Below are 13463 nucleotides of genomic sequence, written 5' to 3' on the forward strand. Positions count from 1 at the left end.
TTGATAAGCAGACCTCCGCATTTTCCAATAACTTACCCAGCTTACATCCCCAACCTCTTGATGTTCTGACTGTTCCAATCAATCATGTTCTTGCTTCAGTGGACCCGTGCACAGCTACTGATCACACATATAATTTAGCAGATACAGACGTTTTTACCACACAAGAGAGAATGCAGAGGATAAGGCAACACCTCTTAACTTGCAAGTGAGTACCATTTTGAAATGTGTGCAACATTTACTTGTTTCAAGGGGATTTATATCACACTTAAAAGATTCTTACATCATATCAACCCTTGGCATTTTTATTGAAATCTGCTAGGTTCATTACTTTGTAACTACTTTTCCTGCAGACATCCCAACATGATATTTACACAACATGTGGACACAATGACACTACATAACATGTGTTTCCTTCACAAAAATTAAAAACGCATTTTTCAGATATTTTAGGTTAAAGACCACAGTGTGTGACCTTAACCCCAAAAATAACAGAAATTGTCTACACCTATTTTTTTTATTGAAAGGGCATTCCTTTATCTTTATGAGCCCAATTTGACGTTTCTACCTAAATTAGAAGCGAAGTTATGATTTTTTTTTTCATTCAGCATGTTTGCGAGAAATGGCACTTTTTGTCAGGTTGGCGACACTGCTATCTGACTACTTGTCAATGGGAGCTTATAACTTGGTAAATGGTGTTTAATTAACAAGCTCTTGCTTTTCATCACCTTTCATCACAAATTGAGATGGTGAGGTTAAAAAGTCCTTTTTCTGTGATGATTTAGCATGGATTACCCAATTATAACTCTAAATCGGAATTGATTTTGCGAAAACAGTCAAGATTTTTTGTCAATCGATCTGTTTCGTCACCCTGAATAAATTGTTGAACATAATTATATTTATTGGGTCACTAGAAATATTGATGACTCGTAAAGTAAATTGAGACTGTAATCCGAAAATGATTTCCCACGAATGCCCAAAATATGTCAATCGATTTCTTTCTTTGTCCTGAGTCGATTGATGTCTATTATCTATAAGAATTATTATTTAAAATAGATTTAACCGTTTTGTGTTGGATTATGCCGTTCAAATTTTGGTTTGAGGATTTTCGTGATAAAATAGAAAAAGTAACTTATGGGTTCTATTTTATAAAGGTTTGCGTTAACGCAACGTAAAATCTGCGACAATCTCCATGAACAAGTCATAATAACTTCTTAAACTTTTGCATTGCATTCCTATATGCAGAAGTTTGCGAAAACTGGTACAGAGAAACCTCTTTATTTGCTAAAATTCTTAACAGTTTAAAAGTGGGGAAGTGATATGGATGGAAATGCATATGAATTTAGAAATACACCTTATATTGCTTGAATCAATGGAAAATTCCCAGAGGTGTTAAGGAGATACCATTTCAAAGGTTGTTATGATTTTAAAAATTATTTCAGATTGGAGATATTAAGCTCAATACTTTACTTTATATCACAAAGTAAACATAACTATATTATTTGTAGACTCATGCAATAATGTTAGTTTTTCGTAAAATATTAGATTCTAATTTCATTTCCATTTTAGCCAGTGTACAACTTCCTTCAGGTTCTCATGTCATCTGCTAGCAATTGTGCAACGGGATTGGTCAACAGCCGGTTTGGTTCTGCCAACGAGAAAAACAAGCAGACGTAGGAGATTAGAGGAGGGAAAAAAGCCGGTGTCTGGCAGAAAAGTGTGTGTTTAAGTTGTATGGTTATTTACTTCAAAGTTCTGAATATTATTTAGAACATTGTTTAATCAAAATGATGAATTCTGAGTCGAATAATATTTTCGGACAGTGGAGTGAGCAAAACGAGATCGTTTTGCGTGAAAACTTTCCGTTACACAAATCATGCCGAGATGGTGATGTACAAACCCTTTGTTTACTATTACTTCGTGATGGCGAGGCAGCTTTATTGAAAGAAGATCCATTTTATGGATGGACAGCGTCACATTGGGCATGTTACTTTGGAAAGGTAAGTAAATATACATAGTTAGAAACAAGGGGGAGTAGACGTGTGTACACATGTTTACTTTCTTTACGACAGCTAGTCTCGTGCTTTTTGTAATCCATGCATGTGAAAATTATAGATGCTAATTTAGGCTTAAGATCGGATATAGTTTTTATCTTGAAAAGTGTAATTTGTGTCTTGGTCGTTCAGGTGGAACCAATTAATCTCTATTTTAATTAGGAATAACTGAGTAATGAATGAAATTGCTTAATATTCAACGTGTAGAACATTAAAAGACATCAGTGGCGCGAAAAGTAACTGTTTAATAATTTAGGCCTATAGCCAAACAATACATTCAGTATTTATTTTAGTAAAATTTTACTGTGCGATACGTGGGGAAGTGCAGTAGAATACATTAGATATGAAAGTCCAAGTAATGTTTGATTCCACTTTCATATACGCTATGTTCCACTCTTCATGATCTTAAAATGAAATTATTATTATTTGCTTTTTAGTTGAACGCCCCGTGGTTAAGTCCGTAAGGCAGAAGGAAACATTTCTAATGAAAGTGCTCTCTCTTACCGGGGATCAAACCCAGGACCACTTGCTTTAGGTACACGCGCTAGCCACTAGATCAGCGGGAAGGGTTTGTCTTGTTACATAAGAGTATTACAGTGACAATATGTCCGAATCAACAAGGGTCGTTAATATTTAGATATTTGGAGCATCAAACATTTATCTTGTATGACGGAGGGGGCGTAACTTGCATTAACCCCCACTAGATTATAAAACGTCCATTAGGATAAGTTTTGCTCGGTTTACCATATTATAAATAATCCTGGCGATGAATATTCTAGAACACAGGTCAATCTCCAGTCCACCACCAAGAAGCCAAATTAGGTGGATTATGACAAAGTAAACTATTTCAAACTATTAAATAACCAAAATACTACTTGCATAAAGGGAATTCTTCCAGTAACCTACCTACATTATAAAATAACAGTGGGGGCATACCCGACATATATATTTTTTTCGAACATATGTTATTAGAAGAAATCCTTCAATGTAAGTAGACTGAAGTTCGATATTCTGTTTCGGTAATATATTTCAACGATAAAAAAAAGTCCAAAAAGTGGGAGGAAAGAAGACAGAAAAGAATGAGGAACAAAATAGCGAACCAAAACAAAGTTCGTAAAATATATTTCATTCGTTTCATAAACGGAGACCTATGTTCTAGAACCATCCCGCTTGCTTCGTTTCTTTACCAAAGTTTAATATTTAATTCACATGTATTGCCGAGCGAGCGTCAGTGAGTGAAGGCGGGTTAGAGCCCCGGCAGGGCACGTTGTTTTGTTATAATTACAGCTAAATGGGAAGGGGGATCTGTGTTCTAGAACCTTACCCATCATGGCTGGACTTAACGGAAGTTAACGAAGCTATTTACAGAACTACTGGGGCTCTAATACTATGTTCAAATTTACAATTTTATGTATACCGTAAAATCATCACAAGTTAGAGGTATCAGCATTAGTAGTTAAAAAGGTCTTTTACTACCGTATTATTCTAGAATTTCTACTTTATGATATTTTACTACTTGTGAACAACATATTATTTGGATATTGTAGTTCTGGCGCGCCACATTTTGGAAGATTTAAGGGTATTACTCGAGCAGACGGTTCTACCAAATTTTGACACATTTCTTACATTTTCAGATTGTTAGCTTTGTATTCCATTTAGCAGAGCATGCACTAAATGAGGAGCTCCCATTACTACTTGTAGATTGACTTCAGGAGGGCTTAGTAAATAGTGTGGACATATGGCATAAAAACTACAGTGCATAAAATACGAACCAATTTGTGCTATATGGCCACTAACAACAAGAATGCTATCCAACAGATTCAGGGCAGGAGCACAGCAGAGGTACCGTGCGGTAGCGAGGAGATGCGTCCGTAGGCAGCAGGCGCGTCAAGGACGGGAGGTATACGTATAAACGAAAGAAAGTGGAAGAACGCGCACATACGCTACTTTCGCTATTACACGAAATTCATTTCAATATGCTGTGCACTGGCAGTAATGACTTATTCATATTCTCATTCCTTCATGAGCTTATCCGTGCTTAAGCGGTTAGCGTACGCGCCTTTGGCGTGGGAGGCCCGGGTTCGATTCCCGGCGGGAACTCATGTGGTTCGGATTCCACGTTAATCAGTAGGTCCACGTCTCATAGCCTCGCCGCTGAACGGGACGTTAAACTCAAATTCAACTCAACTCTCATTGCTTCATGAAAAATGTTTCACATCTTATTTTACTAAATTTTCTATTTGTTAGAACTGTCTGCGCGAGTGAACCTGATTTATGGTAAAATTGATTACTTTGTATGAAATGGCATATTTGTAAGGTACGAATTTCTGCAGGCGATAGATTTTGTATTTCCGGTAGAACTTACCTATGTGAATTTTAGATGTATGAATGATGTCCACTGCAGAAATAACGAAGAGCGCGGCTACGTTATTTATTGTTTTCCCAAAAGTTCCCTCGCGTATGTAACTGTAGACATAAGCCGCTCTCTTGCTTTCAGCTTTTACATAGAAATTCTTTAAGGAGTATCCCTAGTGGAAAGAAAGAATGTGAAATCTTTCATTCTTACGTGTCCACGATATTGCCGTGTTGCTAAAGGAGACTGATTAGGTTGTCTACTGATACTGAAAATACTGGAAATAGTCTACTTGCATTATACTGGAATTTAATTTTGATACTGGAAATATTGGAAATCCACTGGAATTTTGAAGCACATGCTGGAAAAATCATGAAACTGGTAATTTGTTAACAATACTTTTTTGTAATTTTTTTAAGTCTTAGAAACAATTTTGTATTCATTGAGATTGTAAATTTTTCAAAAGCAAGAGTTGTGTACATTTTGTAATCAGACATTTAAAGCAATTGGTGGAGTGGAGAGCTGTTAGGGGAGTTGGGAGGCCCTTTAAAAATGTTAAAAATAAAGTATAGCCTACTTTCGATGGTAAAACAATTACAAACCTGAAATCAAGAGTGTGAGTATCCCTAATGAACTTTAAAAAATAATTGTATTAGGTACAGGAATTTTGCTGATAATTATACTGAATATACTGGAATTTTGAAAATGAAACTTAGTAGACATCCTGCTGATGATGATAATGAATGAAATGGTAAAATAAAATGGAATAATACGATATTGGTATTGAGAAAAATGAAATGGAATAATACAGATGAAAATGTCTTAAAATTGAATACATTTGAACAGCGCTTTGCAGTAATGAGGTTTAACCTGCTACTGTTAATTTGGTCAGTTTTGTTACTTATACCATAGTCCAAACTTCAAATTTGCTTTTGTGTTATCCGTACGTTTTTTCCTACCATTAGGTCCGAATATCAAATGTATAAGTATGGGTTTCTGTAAAATGTTTTATTTCATGTTCAATATTTTGTGTGGCGAAACTTCTAAAGAGACTATAATGAGGCAGCATTTTGCTGCTATTTAAATGCGTATGGGTTTAATGAAAAAAAAGTTCAGATAAGGCATTGGACCAACTTTCGCCATCAGAACCAGGGTTGTTGAAATTTCCTCAAGCACATAAATGTCTAGCTTTGTTTTTTTGGGATAAAACTGAGTAGCTCTCCCTCTTCCCCCCAAAAAATAGTAATTCTAAAAATATATTTCAAAATTTGGATTGATGACATTAATGTGATTATAATTACTTTCTTCAGTTGTGTTTCTGTGTACACGCCTAGTTTCAGAATCGACTTAAAATACCACATGAACTTTCGCCAGGGTGAAACCTTGGCCTTTCGTACCGAAGACGTGCGCTATTCTCATAGCCACGAGGGATTTCACTTAAAAAGGATATTGCTAAAAATACCTCTATTTTGTCAACAGTATAGGTTATAATTATTTACATACAAATGAAAAGAAGTTATAGTGATAAAGAAAAAAAATATTTTCGTATGATAATTACAAATTCGGATTTTTTTATTTATTTATTTATTTATTTATTTTTGTAGTACCATAATTTAAATTAAAAGATTCTATAAATGCTTCATTTTAAAAATGAAGCTATCGAAAACCTATCTCTGTTTTCTTAACGACTTCGAAATCTACACTTGTGAAACGGAAAAGAGTTGCATTAAAAAGGAAGTGGGGAAGGAACGCTCAAGTTCTTCTGGCTCATTTTGTGGGATTAGTGATACATAGGTAAAAATAACTTATCAACCAGAAATGAGATATTTTTCTTTTAAAGTTTCCAGCATTTCAGTTCTTCCAAAAGGGCTGACATTATTATTATTATTATTATTATTATTATTATTATTATTATTATTATTATTATTTAAGAAGTTCGTGTATTAAAACTTTTTTTTTTTCATTTCTGGCTCCTAACTTCGAATATTTTTCCTAGCGTGTTTGATGAAAGTAAAGTAGTCTTTACTCAAGGTAGCTGGCCCGCAATTTGAATCCTGAAAGTAATAAGTGGTACTGTTCTATATTTAGCCTCAATAGAATTATCTACATCTTTATTACTGTACGTATTTCCGAAATAATAGTCGAGCGCCAATAGGGCATGGTGTGTCTGGAAACTTGGATGGGCGTCGCAGTTTTCCTTTGTGCTACAAGGGAATTCCATAGTGTGTGTGCTATTGAACATGAATGCGTAAATGTAACTTTAAGTAGAAATTCGCTTCTACAGGTCGTGAATGGTTGCAAGTGGAATATTACACCATTCCGCATGCAGTGTATCACTCAATTCTGTGAGAGAAGAAATCTGCGCTGACAACTTCGCACTTCATTGAACGTGTTAGTTTCATCCTGATACCCTCAAACCCCACCGCAGCAGCTTCAGCTCTGTAAATAACTGCATTATCTTACTGGAATATGGTCACTGCCTGGAAATATTTAGAACATAGGATGCACGTTGACCCCCAAAATGGCTACAATCACAGGCAGTGACACGAGCGATAAATGTCAGCACAAGACCCATTGGAATCCAAGATATTGCGGTTCCCAACAACCAAGGTCTCAAGTGGGTCCAGCCCGAAAGAGAAAGAAAGAAAAAAAAAAAAAAACGCGTTAACACGCACCTTGGATTTTGAGTTTAACGTCTCTTTTAGCAGCGAGGCTATATAAGCTTTTTGTTAGAGACGGTTTGAGCTTTTTGTTAGTATATTATTAGTACAACTAAGGTGATCACATTGAAACTGATTTTTGTCAGATTTTAGACTTCCTTTGGCAAATTAGATGCTTTCATATTAAAGTATACAACAACGTTCCACATAAGACCTTTATAAAGTTCAGAATGCATTGAATGAATAATTAAAAAAAAGAAAAGCTCACCTTAGCTTGAGATAATTATAGAACAAATTAATGTATGGATCATGCTTATAACCTATTTGAAGTAAAATATGTAATTGTATATTTTAGAAAATACTTTCCGTGAATAGTGTGATTTCCGACTTGACGATGCCGCGGGACGTTATCTTTCATACGTTTGACGGGCTTAAGGCCGTAGGTGCCGGTACTGCCAGTAAATACGCGAATACATTAGTTTGGTAACATAAGTATTCTTCAGTAAAAATTTGGTTTTCCAGTTTGGTCCAGTCAGTTGTTGCCACTCTTTAAATAAGCATTCTGTAAAATCAACACCAGCAATAACGTAAGTTGAATGCTCGGAGTTCCGAAGACTACGAAATGCTATTTCAAGTACTGAATTCAAACTTTCGTAAATAGTGGAATATTCGGTATACAGTAAAGAAAGCTGCATTTTTCGGGAAAAACCCGTCATGAAAGAAGTGGTCGGGAAATTTCCGTAATTGAATACAGAAAGCATCGGAAGTGAATACTTCAAAAATAACTGTTTATTTTGCGCTGGAAGATATTTAATATAAGACATTGTGAAACATTTACTTTATAAAATATGAATTATATCTTTGTTAATTGTTTTAAATTAATTTTCGGGAAAGAACAGTCTTGCAACAAATGCTCGGAAAAATCCCGTAATTGAACGCACAAAGTATCGGAAGTGATCTTCAATAATAGTCATTTATTTTACGATGGTAAATATTTTTTATGTAAGACATTTTGAAACATTTATTTTATAAAACATGAATTATATCTTTGTTTTAAATTAATATATTTGGTGTTCATATTTGGCGAATGTCTCAGGCTTCTGGGATGACTCGATATATATTTGTTAGTTTGTCTGCCTGTACTACATACTCTACATGTTACAACTTTCGGTCTTTTAAATAGAAATTTTCAGAGCAGAAGCACGAGACACTCTAAATTAGCTGTACGTATTTTGGCGGCGATCCAACGTAAAATTTCAAAATGTCGGTCATTTTTCAAAAACCGCAATGAATAGAAAATTGTTGCAGTTGTGACAGTGACAGTTTTGAAATATTAATACAATTTTAACACTTTTACCCTGAAGACATTGAAAGGTTTCGAAAAAAAAAAAAAAAAACAAACCCGAAAATACCCATATGGGCCCAGTTCTTTCATTTTTTTTTTTTTTTTTTTTTTTTTTTTTTTTTAACGGGTAATCCTGACAGCATCGCAGAGCCACCACCGTATTTCACTGTTTGGCAAACACACTGCAAATCAAACATTTCTTGGGCACCCGCCACACACAAACACAGCCAGTGGTTTGGAATAAGCATATTACGGTTCCAGTTATCAGCAGTCCATGTTGCGTATTGGCGGCACCGTTGGCTTCACCCGTTGAGTCCAATCGCATATATTCATGTCATGTAGCTTCCTGTGGATTGTGATTGTCGACACAGTAGTGGCCTGAGATCCTCCGTCACTTACCATAGTAACACTTCACTGAGCTTTAATGCTCTGCGGAACCCCTCTTTGATCTCCTTATTCTACATGGATTGCAACTTTTAACAGTAGTTATTTCTGCATGTTGACAGGCACTGAGTTTTATTCCGACCACTGTCCCTCTTCGATGTAATTTTTCCATGTTTTGTAGGTCATCATGATCGTGGACACTATCCCTCGCGATACTCTTGACATGATTGTCATGCTCGTGCAAATAACCGAGCCCCATCAGTTTTCAATTTTTCGAAGGTAGAGGGGTCTCCCATTTTACACTATCACCGTCTGCTCAGTTCACTGCACATTGTTCTACTGGTTCTCACGTAGTCCAGAACTTACCTTAACACCATTCGTCCAGCAAGTCCTATGTCATAGATTATTAGCACTGGGATGTGAGGTACAACTCTTGCAAAATTCCGAGCCATGTTGGCATAATTGGTAATGAAGAGGCAGATTGTGGAACGAGAGTTGGCGCCCACGGGGGAAGAGAGCTCTCTACGCATATTGAGCACAGATCTGCACTCACTATTCACTGCTCAGTTCCATCAGCGCTTGCATCTCGAATGGGACTAGGCTGCTGTAAATTACTTAGTGTCTGGTGTACACTTAAAATAATGAACTGGTGTCTGCATTACCAGATTAAGATCTCGATAGGAGGAACTTTGCATCGGAGATTCATGCTTAATATGCGGATGTATACTGCGTAGCGACGACTCACCATTGTGAGGGTCCTGTGGAGCTAGGCAAAGTATTCAGCATTTGCTTGTGGATTGTGCTTATCTTGGTCAGCCTCAAGCTGACTTTGCCTTACCAGTAGCAACTTACCAAGAGTACTCGGAGATGTCACCGAACGAGCTTCCTAGCTTTCTTCGTCAACTTCATGTCCTATCATCATTGTGATTGTCCTAGTATTTATACTTAATTCATTTCTCGCTCGCTCGTATGTGTTTATCTCTTGTCTATTGCAGTCACTAAATACGTTCTTAATTTCAAGTGACAATCCTGACATGTATTTGACTTTCATTTTATCGTTCATACTACCTCGGGCCATTTGTATTCACCGTTATCGCGTAGCCCCAGAAAGAAGATTAATATCCCAGTGTTACTGATTTTACCTTTGTGCTTTTGTCAATGTATCCGCGTTGTTTCTATGTACTGTTCTTTCGTGGTAGACTCGTTACTATGTTTTACATGTTGACTGGTGCAAAATTACCTTTGTAATATAACTAGAGGTACGAGTTTGCGTCAGAAGCAATGCGCGATAAAAGGAAGTGCGTCAGAATTAAGTATTTCAGTTTCTTGACGTTTTATGATATTGTGTGTACTTTCATTGGTTTCCGTTGTGCGATAAAACGAAAAATTGGCAGTTTTGCGCGAAATTTCTAACACACGATATTTTAAATACGATTTCATTAATTTAAACGCCAGTTTTGCGCTAACGAAACTGTGGAACATGGCATGAACGGTGCGTTTTGGGTAATTCGTACACGGCTGTTGAGAACATTGATTGATTTTGAGTTTAGCGTACCTTTCGGCAGCGAGGGTATGTGGGACGTGAACCTATTGATTAACGTGGAATCCGAACCACATGAGCTCTCGCCGGGAATCGAACCCGGGTTTCCCACGCTAAAGGCGCGTACGCTAACCCCGTAGCCACGAGGGAGCATGTTGCGCGTTAGCTATCACCATCACAGCTAGATGGAGCAGTTTTAATTAGCTAGCCAATGGCATAGACAGGTGATAAGTGACAAACGTACAACAATGAAGGAGGAAAATGTGGAAACATGTAACATACTTATGTTTAATGCCTAAATGTAACTTGTGCGTATGTGTTTTCAGAAGACATCAAAACTTTCGTACTCAGTAAGTTCAGTTTTTGATTTTCCTTCAGTTTGATTTAAAAGTGAATATATAACTCTTTATAAGTGAAATTTACAATGTCAAATGAAATGTTTAGTGTGTTTTTAGGTAATGGTTTATTTCTGTAGTAATCAGTGAATAAAAGGAACAATTTTTAAAATGTCAGGGAATATCTTTTCCACAAAAGCTACAAAATGCGAAACTTTATTTGGTAAATGTGACAAAACACGAAATATGAAAAACGAAACGCAAAAGTTTGAAATTCTTAGTTCCAGAAACTCGTGCCTCTAAATATAACGCACCCAGTTTCATTCCGTTTGCCCTTACACCAGCAGCAGCAGCCTGGCGCTGTGGTCGTTCCTAATTGTTGCCAACCGAGACGTCTGACGTATTTCCCACTCCAGGTGTTCCTATTTAATTTATAAGGGTATGCATTTTAATAACCGGTAAATAAACTTCTATGAGTCTCGAAAGCACTAATTCTATAAAGAATGATAGATAGTTGACTGGAAGAACGAAATGGCTTACCGGTATCGATCATATTTTTTTTTTATGAATTCTCGGTCACGTCGGATTTGAAAGAGTTGTAAATTCCAAACGGGAAGTCTTATTTACATAAAATAACTTGTAAACTTCATCTTAAACATGACATAATATCTCCATTTCTCCTGATAACCGATTTTATTATTATTATTTAAGCGGCTGTAACTGCACCATAAACATAAGCAATACCTAGTTTAATTCGTAATAAAGCAGAACATCAAATGCTGGTCTGGTAATATGGAACTAACAAGGAGAAGTTTACTAAATTTAAATATGCTCTCAGAATTCTTCTTTGCGTTTTTATTTTCATTTGTTTAAAATTCTTAATTATCTTGATTTATACGCAGCAAAAAGTAGAAGCGCCAGGCAATAAGTCAAATGTTTTTTTTTTTTTTTTTTTTTTTTTTTTTTTTTTAGTTTACGTCCTACGACTCTGCCCTTTAGAATAATGGAGACAGATAATTAATGAAATTGAATACTTGTGAAATTCAATTTTTGTGCTCCTATTGGGAATCGAACCCTGGACTACATGCGGCAAAGAAATACGTGCTAGCCACTAGATAAGTGGGGAGGACTGAAAAATAAGGGTAGCTTTCCGTAATCTGTTGGATACCTCAATGGCAAAACCTGCCAACTATTGAAACTTGAAAAATATTGGTGTTGATAGCTTCACAGTAGGCATATGAACATTTCTTTGAGGCTTTCCCACAGTCATTAGTGGTTGGGATAAAAGCTTTCAGGAGTGGACGGTGAATGTAATCCCCTGATATTTGGCAGATATCTCCTTTCGAACTATAGTATTATCTGTCAGGAAAGTAAATGTACACCTATTTTTCGAGTCTGGCATTCCTGCGCTCCATCCGTGGAGAGTATGAGAATTAAATCAATCAAATTTTTGCTGAGGGGCAAAAAAAAAAAAAAAAAAAAGTTTAATCTGAATAAGACATTGCAGAGGGGAACAAGCTGTGAATACGAATAGTGCATAGTGTAAATAAAGGACGACACCGAAAGAGAAAGCCAGAAACAGCTGTTAAACTTAGAAAAGAGAGTAAAAATTGTTGAAGTGGGAACATGAAACACAAACACAACAAATACGCCGACAACTAAAAGTTCACCATGTCATGATCTTGGTGTAGTGGTTAAGGTGATGGCTTACAAATGCAAAGGTCGACAGTTCGAATCTTCAATGAGGACATTTTTAAAAATTTTTGTTAATAATACATGCAGCTCATGAGAGATGGTAAAAGAGGTCGTATTTAGTTTTTCGTAGCAATTATTATTGGTAATGTTTAGTACTGATAATACTTTTTGTCTATGCGTATTGCTTTTATTCTTTTCTTCATTTCAAAAGAGAAGAATATCCGAACAAATGCCACAAAAAATCCTCATATTTTAAATGTAAATGCCATTTGCAATTAGTAAAGAATAAAAATTCAACGTTCCGATGTAGCTGCAAAAAGTAAAAAGAAAAACATGGAAGTGGACCATACTCATGGTTATTAAAAATATAATTTCTAAATGCCTTACACCTCCCGACCACTTTTCTACGTTAGCAAGTAAGAGGTTTGTGTTTAGGTTAGGCTGGTCAATACGTTTTGCAAAGGGGCCCGGTTTAGCTCTGACGCACCACAGGTGCGAGAAGGGAGCAAAACACTTTTTCTCTCTCCCTATGTGTGTCTATTTATCTATCTATCTGTATATATATAACGCTATTTGTCAATGCCATAACCACCCTAATTTTCAGCGGATTGAGACAAAACTTTGCACAAACATTAATTGTTGAAATATCTTTTCGTTAACCAGAATAATGAGATGAAAATGTTCAAAATGGCGGCCCTTCAAACTCTTAAAGACTTTCAAGGGAACCAAATTTCGCCCATAAATAGGTATTCAGAAAGTTTGAATAACTTTTCCTCTTTTACTGAAATATTTGTGTGCAATGACTTATTGAAACATTGGACCCGATTAATCGCATAAAGAAGGTTCACGCCCTTTTCGCTACGGTCAAATTTTTTTGCAGGAGGGGGTTATTTTGGTATCGGAACAAGATGATTGTTAGTGATGATATGAAATTACCCATTGAAAGTGAAGTAACTTGTGAAACGTGTTATTTGAAAGAATAATATAATAAATGTGCTTTCCTCTAACACAGAGAACTGTAAATCATGTATTTCGAGTTCGGGTGCGTGAATGGCGAGGAGTGTTATTTGATTTGGTTTTTAGTAACACATTGCATTGCA

General features: G+C 36.1%; 1 protein-coding gene across 13 annotated transcripts in view; it reads left to right on the forward strand.

The window, feature by feature from the left end:
• The first annotated feature begins 1626 nt into the window (after positions 1-1626).
• LOC145681091 (ankyrin repeat domain-containing protein 10-like) overlaps positions 1627-13463 on the forward strand; it is a 180072-nt gene continuing 168235 nt past the window's right edge. For 9 of the 13 annotated variants that reach the window (XR_014130725.1, XR_014130726.1, XR_014130724.1 and 6 more), the window contains exon 1: positions 1628-1997. Coding sequence is in view for 8 of the 13 variants with exons in the window: in XM_081752470.1 (XP_081608596.1) it covers positions 1785-1997 (213 nt within the window). In the remaining 5 variants the exon portion in view is untranslated. Of the gene's footprint in view, positions 1998-13463 lie in introns of all 13 variants that reach the window. The other 4 variants (XM_081752473.1, XM_081752467.1, XR_014130728.1 and 1 more) reach the window with 3 other exon arrangements.

This window comes from Thermobia domestica, chromosome 3, assembly GCF_964235325.1.
Source record: "Thermobia domestica chromosome 3, izTheDome1.hap1.1, whole genome shotgun sequence".
In the NCBI taxonomy this organism is placed as follows: Eukaryota; Metazoa; Arthropoda; class Insecta; order Zygentoma; family Lepismatidae; genus Thermobia; species Thermobia domestica.